This window comes from Panthera uncia, chromosome D1, assembly GCF_023721935.1.
Source record: "Panthera uncia isolate 11264 chromosome D1, Puncia_PCG_1.0, whole genome shotgun sequence".
NCBI classification, from domain to species: Eukaryota; Metazoa; Chordata; class Mammalia; order Carnivora; family Felidae; genus Panthera; species Panthera uncia.
The window spans coordinates 72559720-72577076 of NC_064808.1; the positions used below are offsets into that span (position 1 = coordinate 72559720).

General features: G+C 39.1%; 3 protein-coding genes and 8 non-coding genes across 39 annotated transcripts in view; 2 read left to right on the forward strand and 9 right to left on the reverse strand.

The window, feature by feature from the left end:
* Nucleotides 1–310, forward strand: part of CEP295 (centrosomal protein 295) — a 55616-nt gene extending 55306 nt beyond the window's left edge. For 9 of the 10 annotated variants that reach the window (XM_049653492.1, XM_049653501.1, XM_049653515.1 and 6 more), the window contains one exon: nt 1–310. In XM_049653492.1, coding sequence (XP_049509449.1) covers nt 1–157 — 157 coding nt within the window. In that variant the 3' untranslated portion in view covers nt 158–310. The other variant, XM_049653508.1, reaches the window with a different exon arrangement.
* On the reverse strand, nt 273–11288 carry TAF1D (TATA-box binding protein associated factor, RNA polymerase I subunit D). Of its 17 annotated transcripts, none has more exons than XR_007462722.1 (12): nt 11206–11288; nt 9304–9488; nt 8218–8596; nt 6405–6577; nt 6048–6108; nt 4684–4719; nt 3638–3686; nt 3367–3401; nt 2316–2364; nt 1006–1076; nt 616–666; nt 273–378 (listed from the first exon to the last, which is right to left on the reverse strand). XR_007462722.1 is itself a non-coding variant. In XM_049653690.1 (9 exons), the coding sequence occupies exons 2-8, from the start codon at nt 9360–9362 to the stop codon at nt 636–638; spliced, it is 786 nt and encodes a 261-aa protein (XP_049509647.1). In that variant the 5' UTR covers nt 9363–9488; nt 11206–11288; the 3' UTR covers nt 273–378; nt 616–635. The 17 variants fall into 17 exon arrangements, 3 of the variants coding, with proteins under 3 accessions (XP_049509647.1, XP_049509626.1, XP_049509670.1); XR_007462704.1 differs by adding an exon at nt 5541–5713 and having other exon boundaries at nt 3367–3686; XR_007462723.1 differs by lacking the exon at nt 1006–1076.
* LOC125917671 (small nucleolar RNA SNORA25) lies at nt 450–576 on the reverse strand. Its single transcript, XR_007456261.1, has one exon. It is a non-coding gene; the product is annotated as a small nucleolar RNA SNORA25 (small nucleolar RNA).
* Nucleotides 855–978, reverse strand: LOC125917717 (small nucleolar RNA SNORA32). Its single transcript, XR_007456273.1, has one exon. It is a non-coding gene; the product is annotated as a small nucleolar RNA SNORA32 (small nucleolar RNA).
* On the reverse strand, nt 1599–1671 carry LOC125917657 (small nucleolar RNA Z40). The gene has a single exon (XR_007456256.1). It is a non-coding gene; the product is annotated as a small nucleolar RNA Z40 (small nucleolar RNA).
* Nucleotides 2053–2192, reverse strand: LOC125917687 (small nucleolar RNA SNORA1). Its single transcript, XR_007456265.1, has one exon. It is a non-coding gene; the product is annotated as a small nucleolar RNA SNORA1 (small nucleolar RNA).
* On the reverse strand, nt 2437–2574 carry LOC125917664 (small nucleolar RNA SNORA8). Its single transcript, XR_007456259.1, has one exon. It is a non-coding gene; the product is annotated as a small nucleolar RNA SNORA8 (small nucleolar RNA).
* LOC125917790 (small nucleolar RNA SNORD5) lies at nt 3520–3592 on the reverse strand. The gene has a single exon (XR_007456297.1). It is a non-coding gene; the product is annotated as a small nucleolar RNA SNORD5 (small nucleolar RNA).
* Nucleotides 3736–3866, reverse strand: LOC125917724 (small nucleolar RNA SNORA18). Its single transcript, XR_007456276.1, has one exon. It is a non-coding gene; the product is annotated as a small nucleolar RNA SNORA18 (small nucleolar RNA).
* Nucleotides 4886–5014, reverse strand: LOC125917755 (small nucleolar RNA SNORA40). Its single transcript, XR_007456284.1, has one exon. It is a non-coding gene; the product is annotated as a small nucleolar RNA SNORA40 (small nucleolar RNA).
* Nucleotides 11224–17357, forward strand: part of CD1H11orf54 (chromosome D1 C11orf54 homolog) — a 22387-nt gene continuing 16253 nt past the window's right edge. Inside the window, exons 1-2 of one of the 4 annotated variants that reach the window (XM_049653598.1) lie at nt 11224–11307; nt 16322–16468. In XM_049653598.1, the coding sequence (XP_049509555.1) occupies nt 16414–16468 (55 nt within the window). In that variant the 5' untranslated portion in view covers nt 11224–11307; nt 16322–16413. The other 3 variants (XM_049653588.1, XM_049653580.1, XM_049653607.1) reach the window with 3 other exon arrangements.

The following is a 17357-nucleotide window of genomic DNA, read 5'->3' on the forward strand; positions in this document are numbered from 1 at the left end:
ATTATACAATCAGTTAGCTGAAGTGAAACAGCAAAGGGAAGAGAAAGCAAAGCAAGATGCATATGCCCAAAACCGAGCAAGGGCAAAAGAATTTCATAAGGTGAGTGAGGCCCCCTATAATCTTTCCAGGTCCAGGGCACTGCAACTGTTAATTTAATTTTTCTATTCCCTCCACAGAAAACACTAGAGAAACTTCGAGCCAAAAATACATGCTGACTTTCTACAAAATGTGTAAAGATTCTTTGTTTAAATTATGTGTAACATAAGTGAAGTTATTTAAAGTCAATAAATTTTTATTTAAGAATTTTAACATGGGATTCCTTCCACTCCCAAGCACCGTCGTTCCTCCAAGTCAGAATCACATTCTTCAAAATAGCCCTGAGAACGAGAGTATACATTGGTTAAATTTGGGAGACATTTCTTTCCCACATGGCTGTAAAGGAGCTAAATCTTGTATCTCCTCAGGAAAACATAGCAACACTGAGTAACTATTATATCCCATGGAGAACTTCGATATCTGGTCACAGCGTTAAGGGCTCTTGGTTTTAGCCCCACAAGCCCTCTTTGAAATGACCTATAAATTAGACTCTTAAATTTTTTCAAATGTGTACATACCTTTTAAAAGGAGCTTTTGTTCAATCCACAGTTGTCACCATCAGTCCTATCCTGTAGAAAAGGAATAGAAAAGTAAAACTCCATTTCCAGAGATGATCCTGTAAATAAAGCCAGTCTCCCTCTATTAGATCTATTATAACATTACAAGTTGCCCAGTTACTAGTAACAACAGAGATCTAGGCATGCACCATTCAAAATACTACGTACGGTCAGATGAGAATTTGAAATATAGCTGTTGTAAATGTTCCCAATAGGCTGAACGCTAGCAAAGTAGCATAAAGAAAGCAAACCTAGTGGAAAATTTTTTATGGTCATGTCCACAGCAAATGAGAAACTACATTCTCAAAGCCTTGGTAATGACCATTATACTAACTAAGATAAAGAACTAACTTGCCAGAGTTCTTTCCCTTGGGCTTCTTTAATCTCCACTTGAATATGGACATACTTCAGGAATTCCCCACCTATGGACGATTTTAAAGTTTAGACTAAATTTCTCAAAATGTGGTTTTAATTAGGTTCCAAAGTAGCCGGATACCCAGTTCTGAACTAATACGTATTGAAATTTCCAGGCTTAAAAATGCAGAGTTGGAATAATTAATTTTTCAACCCATTCCTTTTTTTTATGTTTGGGGGGGGGGGGGGGCCAAGAGGAGGGAGACACACTTCAAGCTCTGATCTGTCAGCACAGAGCCCAACGCGGACCTCAAACTCATGAACCACAAGATCATGACCTGAACCAAAGTTGGACACTCAACTGACTGAGCCACCCAGGTGCCCCCACGTATTTTTTAAATATTGTATTTATTTTGGGAAGAAAGAACATGCCAGTGCGGGAGGGGCACGAGAGAGAGGGATAGAGGATCCCAAGCAGGCTCAGCACTTATCAGCCCAGAGCCCAAACTCAAATACACCAACCATGAGGTCATGAGCTGAAGTCACTGAACTGACAGAGCCATCCAGTGTCCCCCAGATTTCATTTAGATGGATGTTCAGAAAGGCTACTTTCATTCAGCCCAGTCAGAGCAGTTGAACATTTTGCCCATCATCATAACATCACAAATCACTGGCAAGTTGTATAAACACACGTTAATATCTAGGGTGTTTTTTTTTTTTTTTAATTAGGATACAATAAACCACCAGGATTAGCTGTTGCCAAAATTAGGTAAACCAAAGCATTAGGAACATTAAGGAAGTGTTATGAAAGAAAAAGCTTTCAACTTCTGTAAGATTGGGCACTTGAGGGGAAATCTTACCTGCAATCTTTGGGATCCAGTTTTTTTTTTTTTTTTACTTTAGGGCCCTAGAAATCAAGTTTTAAGAATTACACTGATTGCTGTTTTGGCAAATGATCTATAAAATTGTTATCCCTTAATTGCTTCCAATATGGGAAAGTCTTGTTATTTCCACTCCACTTGTTATTTCCACAGGCCTAGCAGAAAATGTTACAGGTCTCATTGTCACCACTGCAATAAACTTGCTGTGATGCAAGCATTACCTGTGTCTCAATGTAGCCACATTAACAATTCCTGGACACCATGAATGATAGTGCCCATTTCCACCTTAGAATGAATGAGGCTTTTAAAAATTTCCTCTCAAGCTTATGTATAAGCTATACAAAGGTTTCTGATTCCGTATAGAAGTCCTACTGTTTGCTAGCAATAAAAGCACCCACCAGAAGCAACCGAAATAGAAAGCCTTACATGTTTAGGGTCAGACTAGATGGACCCCTGGTTCTCAATTTCAAACACCCTAGAAAAAAAGAGAAGCGTTAGTTCCTATCAAAGATGATCTCAAATTCAGTAATATGAAAAACTATAGGAATACTGTTTCAATAAAAATACCAGGTTTAACATGCACGAAGCCAAGAAAACCAACGATGCCAGATACTGAATTGATATTGCACTGTCCTTTGAACACCCAGCAGGAACAAGCTGCTGAATGCAGATACCATGCAGTGCAATCATGACTGAATTGTAAACCCCTGTACTTCAAGGTTGCAATACCACTGAGAAACTTACCTCTAGAGATTTAAGTTCCTGTAATATGTAATTTGACTTTTATTCCTAATTTATCATTCCAATGAGGCAACTACATTAACTGCATCTGAAATTATAAATCTAGTCCCCATTATCTTTATCCTGTCTCTATACTATACATACGGAACTATTAAGTCAAATACTAAAAGAAATGATGCATTAGAAATCAAGATTGTGGCTTCTCAGATTGCTATTAGGCAGAATTTAAATTCAATATCTGTACTGTAACATATCCAAATACACAGGTTATTAGGATGAACCATAGCAATGGTTTCATAAGGATACAAGACGGGAGGGGGCATTTTCATGTTATTCCCTAGACATGCAGTCTCCTCAGTTTGTCCAATTCGGTGTATAAATATCATGGCAAGTACCTTTGCCAAGATCTCGATACCTTTTTAATTTTAGAGAACACACAAGTGGGGGAGATGGGCAGAGGGAGAGAGAGAAAGAAAACCTCAAGCAGGCTCCACGCTCAGCGCAGAGCCTGACACAAGGCTCAATCCTATGACCCTGGGATCATGACCTGAGCCAAAATTGAGTCGGACTGCTCAACTGACTGAACCACCTAGGCACCCTAAGATCTAATACTTCTGTGGCATACCCAAATAACTACGAGGCACAACAGTAATGGGATACCGTACTCACAACTCACATTTTTTCAGTACTTTTGAATTCTTAATAAATTTCAACAAAAATTAAACATTCCACCTACCTCTAAACGTAAATGAGTTCAAATCATATTCACCCCTACAGATAAAATACCAAATAAAAGATTAAGAACAATTTAAATGTGTGATTAAAATCTAAAATAGGTGCTTAGCATCCAAATTGACAACCATGGGTTTTTTTTTTAAGCTATTGTCAGCTCCATCAGAATCAAGTTTTAGTTCATGTCTGTAATCATTCAGCAGTTGAACAGTTAAATTCATCATGTGAACTGTAACGGTGCCCCCAAGATTACACTGTCCCCAACAAAAACTTACCTAAACTAGCACGCCCTGAACTATACAGATTCTTGGGATACTCCAATACCTAAGATTTAAAATATATGACCATTAGGTCTTTCAATGTTTTAGCAGATAGATGTCTTGTAGTTCTTTCCCACAGATCTAACACATAGTTCTGTGAATAAAGGAAACCACACATATACTCTATGAGGCGTTTCCAACGATGTAGGTCTACAGAAAAAGCCCCATCGGGATAGACCTCAACCACTGTTTTACAGTTTTAAAACTGAAGATTCCACAAGAAAACAATTAGACCTGTGATCTGCTCTAAATCTGAGTTCAAAACTGTGCAAAAAGCCAAACATCCTATTTACAACAAACTTATTCCATAATTTAATCGCATAAGGATTTTCTGAATGGTTGGTTACAAGAGTGTATACTGAGACAGACATGCAAAGTACCAAGTAGCTATTCTAGAACCACCAAAGGAAAAAGATTTCCATGTCTAAAGTCTTGACTTTTACAAACTCCAATGAAATTCCCAGGATTACAGCAAAATGTTTAAGATTCTGCCTCATTTTAAGAACTACAGTTATTTAACTTAAAAAATTTCAGGAAAATATTAATATGGCTTTACTTATGTTCTTCCCATTTAGGAATCCCTGGAAGATAATAAAACAAATTGGATGATTGTGAATTAACCTTTCCATCATTCAGATTTAGGAAATCTCGTGTAATCATTTCTAACATTACACTATTAAGTCCTAAACCTCATTTTAGATTATGCATTAGTTTAAGCTAACGCAGATCCTTAAAGTGGGAATATCCTGTATTCTGATTATTGCCTAACCTAAGTTACAGTTTGGGGACCCCTTCGTGCAAGTGAAGTAAAGCTTGCATTTGTCACTATAAAATGTATGAACTCAAATCTTTTTCTGAAATCACGTCATAGACAAAACTGGGCAAATGTCTTTCCACAATGAAACCTGTAGAGGTTTATATTATCTGATAAAGTACATTTAAATAAATCTGATCCAAAAATTCACCAAAAGACATTCCTTCACTGAAAGCAGAAGACATACCTTTAAGTCCAGACATTGTGCTCTCAAATGAAAAGCCTACAACAAGAAGGCATCTTTGTTTTATGTCAACATTAAAATTGTAATACTAATTCACCATAGTTGAGAATTCCCTTTTGTCTTGTGCTTTAGTCATTCTACAGTCCTGAAACCAACTTTCAAGTTTATCAAACCCCCCACCATCACTTTAGTTGGTTGTAGGGATCTTGTTCCTTCTTACATGTATCAAAACTCATATTGAGCCATGAGTTCTGGGTTGCAAAAGAGGATTTATTTTCTGCACTTAGGTCTAAGTCTTTGTCCACAAAACTGAACAAAAACAAGCACAAGTGCAATCAATACAGCGTATTTAGTGGCATAATCAGCAATATACAGTGGTGATGAGAAGAAAATTGTAGTTGACAGTCTAGGTAGTTAGGAAGTTCTTATTACAGTAACACGTTTGACACTAAAGGTCTTTGTTTGAATAAAACTGGGATAAAAACGGCTTCAGGTATCCTGAGGAGATGTCAATCATTAGTGATTACATTTATAATAAAGGTTTTCAGGAGATAATCTCCATACTTCTTTGCTCAAAATGACACCTTTAAGCTCTTGGTCTGAAACAAAGTATGGGCAAAAACAGTAGGATCCTGGTTTATTATTTATCAGGTGATTATTTTTGCTATACAAGCCTTAATTCTTTTCTACATGTAAACTATTCCACAGCTTTAAAATGCTTTTCCTGATAATTCAGAGTTTCACTAATTTGTTCAGGTTCTTTTTATTTTCTCCTTAGATTCATTTTTATCACTGACATATATATTTGCATTTATCATCTTTATTTTCTACGAAAAGCTGTTTTTCTCTGTGCTGTTTACCTTAACATTCATATTCCTATCTCCTTTTCAGGCCATTCTATCCTCTGTCCAATGTTTTTGGACCTTGATGTTCTCCTTTTAGACACAGCTGCTTCTTCGGTATATTCCTCTTGTTCTAAATACACATTCTTCTTCTTTGGTACTTCAGAACTTACTATGAAATAATTATGGTCCTGCATAAAAAACATCCATATTGAGCAACAACTAAATTTTACTGCTTTTGTTATCCCACATAACTCTAGGTTACTGAAAAAACCTGGAGACGGTCTAAATGTTAAAAATCCAAATTCAGCTTCTTTTCCTCACTAGACATCCTAATAGCAATTACTGAAAAGCCCATGTTCTCACCAGGTAAGTATCCAAATAATCCCTATTTTTATTTCCTGCACCAAATCTATTGAGCTTTTCAAAAACTAAATTCAGAATCTAAGACAGTTAACTAGTAGAATAAATTCTTCCTGTACCAACTGCTATTCTAAGACGAAATGAGACAAAAATATCACTTACCACCAATTTGATATCACATTCGTCATCATGTTCAAGATTTGTTGCAAGATCATCCTCTGCTCTGTAACATTAAAATATATCCTCACTCAGATGACAAAAACTTCTAGAACCCATTAGTAGTATACTATCATGATGTACAACTGAAACATCAATACTGATTAAAAAGAAAATTTACGCTATCATGTGTAACACCCCAAAATGGATGTCTCGTGTGCCAAACTCATAGCTCAACTACCAACCCAAATGGTTTACTGTAAAATATAAACAAATTGATAGCATGATATGGAACATTAAAGTTCAAAAACATTTAATTCGACAAAACCTATGACCAAAATTATTTCACGTGAGTAAACTTACTCTGACTCAATAGGAGAGAGAGATCCATCATCATCCAAGTATTTATATCTACGACTGTCAAAATCTTCTTTTTCTAAATCTTCACCAACATTCATTTGTTTCAAGGATTCCTTGAGGTAGTATTCATACTTCAGCTTTTCAAGGTAGTTGAAAAATCCTCTTGCCACTGCTTGCTACATAAAAACGCTGTATTGTAAGTAATGGCCTCACAAAATAAAAAACTTTCCTGCCTCAGCAGATGCCTTATGTTCCAAAATAGAAAGGATCCCTCTGCTAAAAACTCTTATATGATCTTGATTTAGTTACTCTGCCATATGTGGACCACATATGCCAGATGCTGGTTTTAAAAGGAATTCATGGTCTACCTAGCACATTATCAAATTTACCTACGTTGGTATACCAAGAAAACCTAAGCACCAATCTTGTTTCCATTAAAAAATGTCTTTAGACGCTCCCAAAGAAACAAATCTCTATAAGAGAATTAGCTTAAAACAAAAGCTTAGAGAATATTCTTTCAAATATATCATCAACTCTAGAGCAAGAGACTTATGAATTATGCAGTCATTTAACTAAAATATTTGAGAGTTTACTGCTAAGTAATTGTTGGGCAGTTCTATCAGAAATTGAGTATTTGGTATCAGAAGAAAATGGCCTATTCTAAAGCCACTGCACATGGAAGGTGTGGATAGGTTTGGCTTAGGTTACCATAAAACCACTGGGAATCATTTCAGTTTTAGGAATGTTTAAAGGCCTGATTAAATCAAGTGATTTTATATAAACAGCCTTGAAACACCTCATATATGGATATGTTCACTGGACAGACCAGTGAAGAATCCACCCAGGAACCCAAGTGGTATTTGTGCTGAAGGATGGGTTGTGGTCTTGAAGTGGCAGTACAGAAGAGTATTAACAAAGTTGCAGATTTTATGTTCCAGGTACATCTCAATTCTAAAAGTGGCCACCAAGGGGAGCCTGGGTGGCTCAGTTGGTGGAGAATCTAATTCTGGATTTAGGCTCAAGGTCATGGGAGACTGGCTGTAGATTACTGCTAGAAAGCCTAAGACCGACTGCAGATAACTTCTACAGTGAAAACTACTTCTGGGAATAGAATATAAAAAACAAGAACCACAAGTCTTAACTCTGTTCAAGAAAGACCATGCTTATAGCTGTGCCAATATTAGACATGAATTCCTTACACATTTCGTCACCTACAAACACAAGTAGTTAACTCTGGAAGAGACTACCAAAAGAATAGAGAGATACAGTTGAAAGCAAAGTATTGTCTGACCTTATTTATCCTAAATCAAGCAGGGCTAAGTTCTAGAGAAATTTAAATCCAGACATCTCCTGGAATGCTTGTGTCAAACTCCCTGGAACGGGGCTGGCAAACGTTGAGATTGAGCCCCACATTTTTCCGGCTCACCACTGACAGCAGAGACTGCTTGGGATTCTCTCTCCTCCTCTCTATACCTCTCCCCAGCTCGCTTGTGGGCTCCTTCACTCAAAAATAAACTTTACAGGGGCACCTGGGTGGCTCAGTTGGTTGAGCGGTTGACTTCAGTTCAGGTCATGATCTCACAGTTGATGAGTTCGAGCCCTGCGTAGGGCTCTGTGCTGACAGCTCAGAGCCTGGAGCCTGCTTCAGATTCTACGTCTCCCTCTCTCTCTGTCCCTCCCCCACTCATGCTCTGTCTCAAAAGTAAACATTTAAAAAAATAAACTTTACAAAAAAGGGGGGGGGGGCACTTAAAAGTGGCCAACAAATCATTTCAGGCATTTTGGCTATGTGTATCCACATTTATAAAATACTGACCTCAAAGGTTAAAATCTTCCTCCAAGGTAGTGGTTTTCTTCCATTCTCTGATTCTACAAATGGGAACCCAGATCCTTTGTCTCTAACTTGTTTCCTATTTATTTGGGAGCGTCTAGTATTTTTTCTTCCTTTTGGTCTTCCCCTTGGTCTTCCTGTTGGCTTGTATTTCCTCTTTTTACGTTTCTTTTTTTTGAACCTTTCAAAAATAGCTTTTAAAGTCAATGGTCTTGGTTCTAAAGATGAGTCACTAGAGGAATCCTTTGCTTGAACACTTTCAGGTGAATAAACAAATTTTCTGATAGGGTTTCTTTGCCTCGGTTTAGGTGAGGAAGGGACACACTGAGTTTTAAATAAGCTGCTACCAGATGAAGAATTATCACTGGAAAAAAAAAGGGGAAAAATTAATCACACCCTCTTATATTACTGAATACTGATTACTGTAATATACTTTTCTTCCACAGACCAAAAGCAGGAAAACATGTTCAGAATAATTTTTAAAAAGATGGGCTCATAACTAAGCCAACTATTTAGTTCTAACTACTGAAAATGGCCTATAGTGCCATGATCTCATAGCATTTACCAAAAAATGATCTTCCAAAAGAAAGAATATTAATTTCCAAAGACGGTCTTGTTTACTGCTAGAACTTGCTCTAAATAAAACTAGAGGAAGTAAACATTTGACTTGAATACAGTATAAATGCCCATTTCATTTCTCTGTTAACTAGATATTTCCATCATATATATACATATACATGCCAGCATTTTCGATAATGTGCAGTATCACAAAGTAATTTTTAAGCAAGATCACCCACTGATGTCCATTGCCCGTTTCTAGGAGTAATTTCGTCAGGAAGAGACACCAAACTGGCCAAGAGTATTGCTTCCCTGGTTAAGAATGTGTCCCACTGTTAATTATATAAACAAGCCGAAGGCCTGTAACAGGTTTTCCTTTTCTTTTCTAATTCTTGAAAATTGCCTTTACTGCTTACTAGGTAATTCAAATACAGTAAACACTGCCATCAAATTTAGTCAGCTTTGCGATAAAAATCTAGTAATGGCTGATTAAAAAACTTAAAAAGCACTTACCTGTGATTTTCAATTTCCACAGCTGAATCAGATGCCATTATAGGGTTCAGAGAATTCATTCCTGTTATGTATTCTCCAAGCCCCTCTCCAAATTATTCATCACTTATTACTTGCTTCAGATTTCCGACAACTCGGCAAACATGATGTGGCTTCTCCGAACGAATGCTAACATAAACAGCTATTATCTAAACAAAATTTCACGTAGTCAGATAATGCCATTTTATGTAAATTAAGGAAAAAATCAAATACAAGGCCTTTAATATTTTTATATAGGAACTATCCATTTCAAATCAAAAATTCTAAAATCTGGAAAGTGAATTCATGGTTTCCATCTTTCAGTTGTGTCTTCTCAATCTATCCAAGTGGAATAAGATTATAGTACATTTCCAAAAAAAAGTATTAAATATCTTCCCGTAATACAGAAGGTAAATTCACTAGCCATATTGTGTGCAAGTATTAACACACCGTTAATAGCCAAAAAGCCACTTGTTAAGAGCAGATGAGCACTCCCAGGAAAAACTACATACGAAGGCAAGAGGCAATGCTGCCTCAGCGTATCAGGAGAAATAATCCCCATGATTTACTCTGTCAATCCAAACCGCTGGCCTCATTTTTTTATTTGTAGCCTCTTCTCATTCATACTGTGATTCCAAGTCACTGTGAAATTTCTACCTCGGCATATAGGATTTCCTGATAAGTCCTGAATTCTCAAACTTTTCAAGGCTAACAGACTACACAATGGAGCCCTTCATCTCTCGTTTTAATCTCCTTGGAAGCTCTTACAATAACAAAGCAAAAACTGTCTTATTAGTTTACTACCTCATCTCCCCCATAGGTGATGCCTACATTCTTCCGCTCTTGTGTTTAGTCTTTACTTGGGAAGGACAACTGAGTAAGGAAGAAAGGAATCCTAGAATTAAATGGCAAAATATCTCAACTCAGGAAATCCTTAAAGTCACACAGATCTTGTATCTGCAAAATACCCAACGGACTCGTGGTAATTTTCAGGATATGTCTTGTTGCAGCTTGCATTTTCAAAATGCAAAATCTACGAATTCATGAATTGCTCAAAAACAGCAATTTAACAAAAATTGGGTCCAATGGCACTGATGGGATATACCGGAGGTTAAATCTGCCTTTTAAATATCACAGTGGCATTAACTCAAAAACCACTTTTTCGGAAACGGTTTAGAAAGCATTCCTGGGGCCCCTGAGGGGCTCAGTCGGTTGTACACTTCAGCTCAGGTCATAATCTCACCGTTCCTGAGCTCGAGCCCCATCCTGTCTCCCGACTCTGCCACTCCCCTACTCGACACTCTCTCTCAAAAATAAATAACCATTAAAATAAATTTTTAAAGAAAGCACTCCTAAGTGTAGCTTCCGTCCCACGATCCGGCGCTCTTGCGTGGTGGTAACAACCCCTTCAACCACTCACTATGCCTGACCTTCGAGCAGAATGTCTCCAGGAAGCACCCAACCTCATGCAAGGAAAATGGCGTCAGAAATGGTTACCTCGCAACTTACGAAGATTAACAAAACGTGTGCTCGCCCGTAATACTTAATTTTAACAACTTCACTAACATACAACGGAGCACGCCTACAAACGCGTAGATGTGGGCCGCCATCCAGCCACTAGGCCCACAGCCGCGAGCCCACCACCCTCAGGGCCTGCCTTCTGCGCTGTGGCTGCAACCTGCCGAGCAACGCGAGGATCCCGGGGAAACCTAGCTCCTCCCTCGCTCACCAGGCCCGGACGATCACGTCCTCTTCCTACCCACGCAAACTGGCAAATGGCTTGCACCAAGAGCGCCGGCTCGGCACGGGATGAGCAACCCAGGCCTCGGAGGTCCGCATCCAGCAACCTCCTGACCGCAGCACCCCAACGCGCCGAGGACCACCTACCTCCACGGCCTCTCGAAAGAAAAGAATGGCCCATCGCACCACCCAGCTAATAGTGGGCCCAAAATCTCGCGAGAACACTTTACGCCACGCGGAACGTGAAAGGTGGGAAGCCGCAAGATGCGGGAGCGCCATTTTGATCGCCGCGAGGGGCGGGGCGATTGGGGTGGGCGGTGCCTGAGCTCCCTAACGCGGAGGAGGCGGGGTTGACAGACGCATTTCTCGGGGTTCGGGAGTCGGCTCGGCTAACTGAATAGGTAAATGGAATAGCCAAGAACTTTTCGGCAAATGGGGTCAACTTTTCGGAGTGGGTGTGAACTGCCAGGAGGCAGCCACTCAGCCTGATCTGTTTCCGGTGTCTCGCATTTGCTGAGCCGCCGTCTGATTTCCTAAAGCCTGGTCGGGGGTGTGTGCGTGGAGGTGAGTGTGGTGCCGGCTGTGTTGTTAGATCTACTTCTGTCTTCAGAAATCTCTCCTGTGTGCAACTGTGACAGATCCCTGCCTTGACCGTGACTCAAAATGTGTAACCTTTGTACTGGAAGCCGGTGTTACTCCATTCCACACCCGGTTCCCCTCTCCACCTTTGGACTTGTTTTGTTAGCTCACTCTTTCCCTCCAAACTGAGGGTCAGCCTCCTGGAGCTGGGCAGCGTATCGCAAGAGACACCAGCGGTGGATTGTTTTTTTCTTCTGGGTTTTTGACTTCGTTCCCCGAACGGCTACTGAGTGTTAAAACAGTTTCAACTAGTCTAGTTTGGGTGGTTTTTTTTTTTTTTCTCCTAAAGGAGTTACAAAAAGGAATGAGCTGGTTTGGTGTGTCCACTTTCAGATCTCTTGTATCATATGATAGACCGGTAAAGTTGCCTAGTCCCGTAGAGTCAGTGTGATCTCAGGATTGAACAGACCTTGAAGGTAAACTGATCTCTTTACACAGTTTCTCTCTACATACTGAAAAATTCCAGGCATAAAAGTCGAATCCCTTAGGTAGGCGGGCATTTCCACAAGTCTATGAATTACTTGGAAACGCCACGACAGGTATGGTCGTGTTACTCGCTGTTATATTTGAGAGCAGCCCTGGCTATGTAATTTGTGAGACTCAGTACAAAATAAAAATACAGGCTCCCTTGTTCAAACAGGGCGAAGCGCCACTGAAGGTACTAAAAAGTAAGCTCTCTCCTTTCTTCTGTAGTATCTCCTTTGGCTTGTCACAGTGTTTCAACTAATAGCATCAACTTTCTATTAATTATAACAGCATGTTAGTATTAATTTGTTAATAGAAATTTGCTATTTAATGTCAAAATAAAAATTTGGGGGCGCCTGGGTGACTCAGTCCGTTAAGCATCGGACTTCGGCTCGGGTTATGATCTCCCAGTTTGTGAGTTCAAGCCCGATGCATTGGGCTCTGTTGCTGACGGTTTGGAGCCTGGAGCCTGCTTCAGATTCTGTGTCTCTGTCTGTCTTTCTCTGCCCACCCCCCACCCCCACCCCCATTTGCGCTCGGTGGCTCTCTCAAAAATAAATAAACATTAAAAAATTTTTTAATTTAAATTATTAGCATGTTTTACTTCTTCTATCGTGCAATGCCAGTTTTAAATACAGATGAAATAAGTCAACTCGTATGCAGAATTGCTTAAATTTCACGATATGTATTTTGTAGCTCATACAAACATGTATTTTGTTCTTACCAGAACAGTGGAAACTGCACAAAACTAACCTATATTTTTTTTACTTCTTGATGTATGCAACACCAACACTATGGAATCTGGGGACCTTAAGTCTTGTCTCCCTGAACTCCCACAGGTGGTGGGTCCACTAGATTTCTGTGTTCTTGGGGCTTCACAAATGCATTATGGGAGTGAAGTAGCAAGGAATGGTGGTGGTGGACATGCCCGATGCACCTCCGGCCTCTGATCCTGCACGTGCTCCATTGTCCTAGTGGTCCTAAAAGTTCAAATATAAAGTTAAGAATTGCAGGGTGGTGGACAGCAGAGCACTAAACCAAGTGCCATTCTGAATACATGGCCCTGTGCAATTATACTGGTTGCACACCCACAAGCCAGCCCTATCCCAGAGACTTATGTGTCTGACACGTTGTAAACGTTCAATAAATAGTTAAGGCTGAAATGGTGCCCACTCGGAAGACGGATAAGAGAGCCCTAGTCCTATCTTCAAAAAGATCGCTGCCTAGCCGGAAGAAACAAAGCAAACAGATGACACCTCTGAGTGCTCTCAAGATGACTGTATGCTGGGGCGCCTGGGTGGCGCAGTCGGTTAAGCGTCCGACTTCAGCCAGGTCACGATCTCGCGGTCTGTGAGTTCGAGCCCCGCATCAGGCTCTGGGCTGATGGCTCGGAGCCTGGAGCCTGTTTCCGATTCTGTGTCTCCCTCTCTCTCTGCCCCTCCCCAGTTCATGCTCTGTCTCTCTCTGTCCCAAAAATAAAATTAAAAAAAAAAAAAAAAAAAAACACGTTGAAAAAAAAAGATGACTGTATGCAAATTATTCCGTCTGTGAGCTGAGCTGTGTCATTCTATCTCAGGTTAACCTCAGAGTTCGGGCTTTACAGTGGGCTACATTTGATTTTCAATTATTTTTTTTTAATCTTTCTTTTAATAGCTGGGTGATCTCAAATAATACATTCTCTCTGGCCTATTCCTCTTTTGTAGAATGAGAAATGTATTATCTCTTTGGAGTGAGAGGCTTTGAGAGAATGCAAAGTGGCATATCGTACATACCTGTTAATATAGCATGCACTCAATAAAAAGTTATCAGCTTGGTTGCTACAGTTCTACCCTGTTAGGCATTGTCTCTGCAGTTCCACTTACCCAACTGCCTTCTATTTATATTTTTTCCATCTCCAGGCCCTACTGCTGGGCCACTGACTCCCAGCAATGGAATCTGGAGGGTAAATATCCTGTGCTCCCAAAGCTGTCCTCCTAGAGCCACTCTTGAGTTTGTATTAGAACCTTTTTTTTTTTTTAATGTTTATTTATTTTTGAGAGAGAAACAGAGGATCTGAAGTGGGCTCTGTGTGGAAAGCAGAGCTCGAACTCACAAACCATGAGATCATTACCTGAGCCAAAGTCGAACGCTTAACGAAATGAGCCACCCGGGTGCCCCTGTATTAAAACTTTTCTGGAGTTCCTGGGTGGCTCAGTCAGTTAAGCTTCTGACTTCTGCTCAGGTCATGATCACTCAGTTCGTGAGCTCAAGCCCCACGTCAGGCTCTGTGCTGACAGTTCAGAGCCTGGAGCCTGCTTCAGATTCTGTCCCCCTCTCTCTCTGCCCCTCCCCTGCTCACACTCTGCCTCTTTCTCAAAAATAAACATTAAAAAAAAAAACCTTTTCTAACCCCTTTCTCTCATCACTCCCAACTCCAACCTCCAGCCCTACCTCCCACATAAACACTTACACACACACTACCACTGCCTTCTAGGCTGTTGGCTAACCTGAAGTTCTACATTTCCAAACCAATTATTCAGCTGTAGCCTCCTGGGTTTGGACTTTGTTTCTGTTTTGGTGAGGAAAGAAAAACAAACAAACAAAAAAAAAACGACAACAAAAAAAACCCCTGACCTTTTCAAGGTAGCACAAAGTATAAAATTAGGATTATATTTGAATTTAAACTTGTCTTTATTATTCCTACTATAAATAATAATATCTAGAGTGCTTTTATTTTCCTCATTATAAATATAGTATTGAGCAGATTTTGACATGTTCTTGATTATTACTTGCTGCTTTCTGAAAAAACGTAAGATGTTAACATTTGGAAAATCTAGGTGAAGGTATACAGGAATATCTGTGTGTGTTTTCTGTCCATCTGAAATTAATTTCCAGAGAAAAAGTTAAAATGTCTCATTCCTGAATAATTATAAATTGTTCAACTGAAAAACATGCTTGAGATCATTGAAATATGATTATATAGGACTCAGGGCCCATTATCAACAGTTTATATTTTATTTGGGAGACTAGATTATGCATATAATTAAAGGGTAATAAAAGTTGGTATTTGATGAAGTACTTATGTGAACGTTAAGTCCTACATGTATGCGCTAGCATGTTTGTTGAGGACATGTTGTTTGAAATCACCACCAAAACCAGAAGCCCAGTTTCTAAGAAACCTGCGAAACTTTGGACAATTAAAAAAAAAAAAAAAAAAAAAAATGGGGGGGAGGGAGAATTTTTCAAGTGATGTTGAAAGACCACCTTCCACTTACTAAGCAAGCCTGTATCAAGACTGTTCAGGTTAATAATTAATGAGATGTTCCATTAACAATTTTAATGAGAATCTGAATAGTGCTCTTAGAAACACCCTTAAGAATGTTACCAGCATTCTTTGTTGCAGTTGGCCTAGAGCGGGATCCCCTGCCCACCTTACATTATTTTTGCTTGGGTTTTAGGGGTTTTTTTTTTTCCCTTCATTTTATTTACCTCCCTCTGCTTGCACGCTTCATCACCTCACCCGAACTCTTAAGGTAAGATACTAATCTCTGTGTATATGTTTCCCTATTGTAAAATATACTTAGCATATATTTTTAAAACATCAAACTATAATCAGGTTAGAATAATTGAACGTTAAAGCTGCTTACCAAGAAAGTATGTTTATTTGTAAGTAAAAGTAATACTTTGAATTTCAGTAGCTACTCGTTTGCAGAATTTTGCACTTTTCTTAGTAATTTAAAATTTCTTTTGTAAAAGTGGTAGTCTAAGAAACTTGTTTAATTTTTAGCCTATATGTTAAATATAGATGACACAACTTATCTATGAGAGAATTAATTCCTTGAGCATCTTATACTGTTATTTCTAACCGTTTAAACAGTTATCTATAAACCTTAAAACCTACTTTTTGCCTCAGGACCTATATTCCTTAGATCAACCATTAGAAAACTACGTGTTAAATTCACATATATGACTAAAGAATCATGTGCCTTCTTGGTTTGGCATTTCCTCTTGTCTATTTTAAGTGTTGACTGTTTAAAGAATCAGTATTAAAAAAGGTTACTTGTGCATTTCTCGCTTGGAATATTAAATACCAGAAGTTGTGATTGCCTTTCTATGAGGATAGAAACCAAATGCCCTTCTGCCCTTTTTATATAACTGAACTCTTAGTTTTTCTTTCCAGAACAACAGCTGTTCATGCTTCGTTTACGGGGAACTCTTGTGACCATTAGCCTCCCATAGCTTTACGTGTACATCCTTGCACCTCAAGAAGAAATGGCTTGCGCTGAGTATTCTTTTCACGTGCCAAGTCTTGAGGAGCTTGTTGGAGGTAAATACAATAGTACCTGAAGGGTTTTTAAATCATTCTAAGGAAAGCAATTAAAAATAAAAATATTGTAAGACATAATTTATGTGATAGTGTTTTCAATGCAGAGCTCATTTTCCTTTTCGGTGTCTCTCCTGTACTATTTTTTTTTTTTTAATTTTTTAACATTTATTTATTTTTGAGACAGAGAGAGACAGAGCATGAACGGGGGAGGGTCAGAGGGAGGGAGACACAGAATCCGAAACAGGCTCCAGGCTCTGAGCCCTCAGCACAGAGCCCGACGCGGGGCTCGAACCCACGGACAGTGAGATCGTGACCTGAGCCGAAGTCGGACGTTTAGCCGACTGAGCCACCCAGGCGCCCCATCTCCTGTACTATTTTTATTGAGAAAGTCCAAAATTATGCCCCTCCAAAAAAAAAAAAAAAAAAAGTAAACTCACCACTTGAAGATTCTTGTTAAGATACCAACTTTACAGAGTGAAAATGAATATAGTAATCCAATATTTAAGTATGTGTGATGCCCGAAAAGTCACACCGTTTTAGCTTTTTACCAGTTACAATATTCTTTAAGTATAAAATCTGTGGTATATTAACCATGTTCCTAACATTACTACTTTTTCCCCTTCTCCTGATATGATAGACTGCCAATGAACTCGCTTAGATTTCTGTATATATTTTTCTGCATTTCCCCTTGTTCAAATAGGAATTTAAGGCAGCTTCGCAAGATGAATTAGGTGGGGTGACAGGTAAGAAAAAGAAAGTAAAAATAGGACTATGAAATGAAGCCAACAATAGTACTAAGCCAAAACCATATAGCCTGTCAGAAAGCTAACATTTGATTGATGGCCTCTACCTTGTATTCTGACGGCGAGTATAAAACCTACCCTTACTG

Bases quoted from the DNA above. Each gene is read 5' to 3' on its own strand.
- TAF1D (XM_049653669.1), bottom strand. From the start codon at position 9,362: ATGAATTCTCTGAACCCTATAATGGCATCTGATTCAGCTGTGGAAATT. The intron at 8,597-9,303 runs GTAAGTGCTTTT...TTTTTTTTCCAG, and splicing joins GTGGAAATTGAAAATCACAG to TGATAATTCTTCATCTGGTA. The intron at 5,714-6,047 runs GTAAGTGATATT...TTTTTTATGCAG, and splicing joins AATGTGATATCAAATTGGTG to GACCATAATTATTTCATAGT.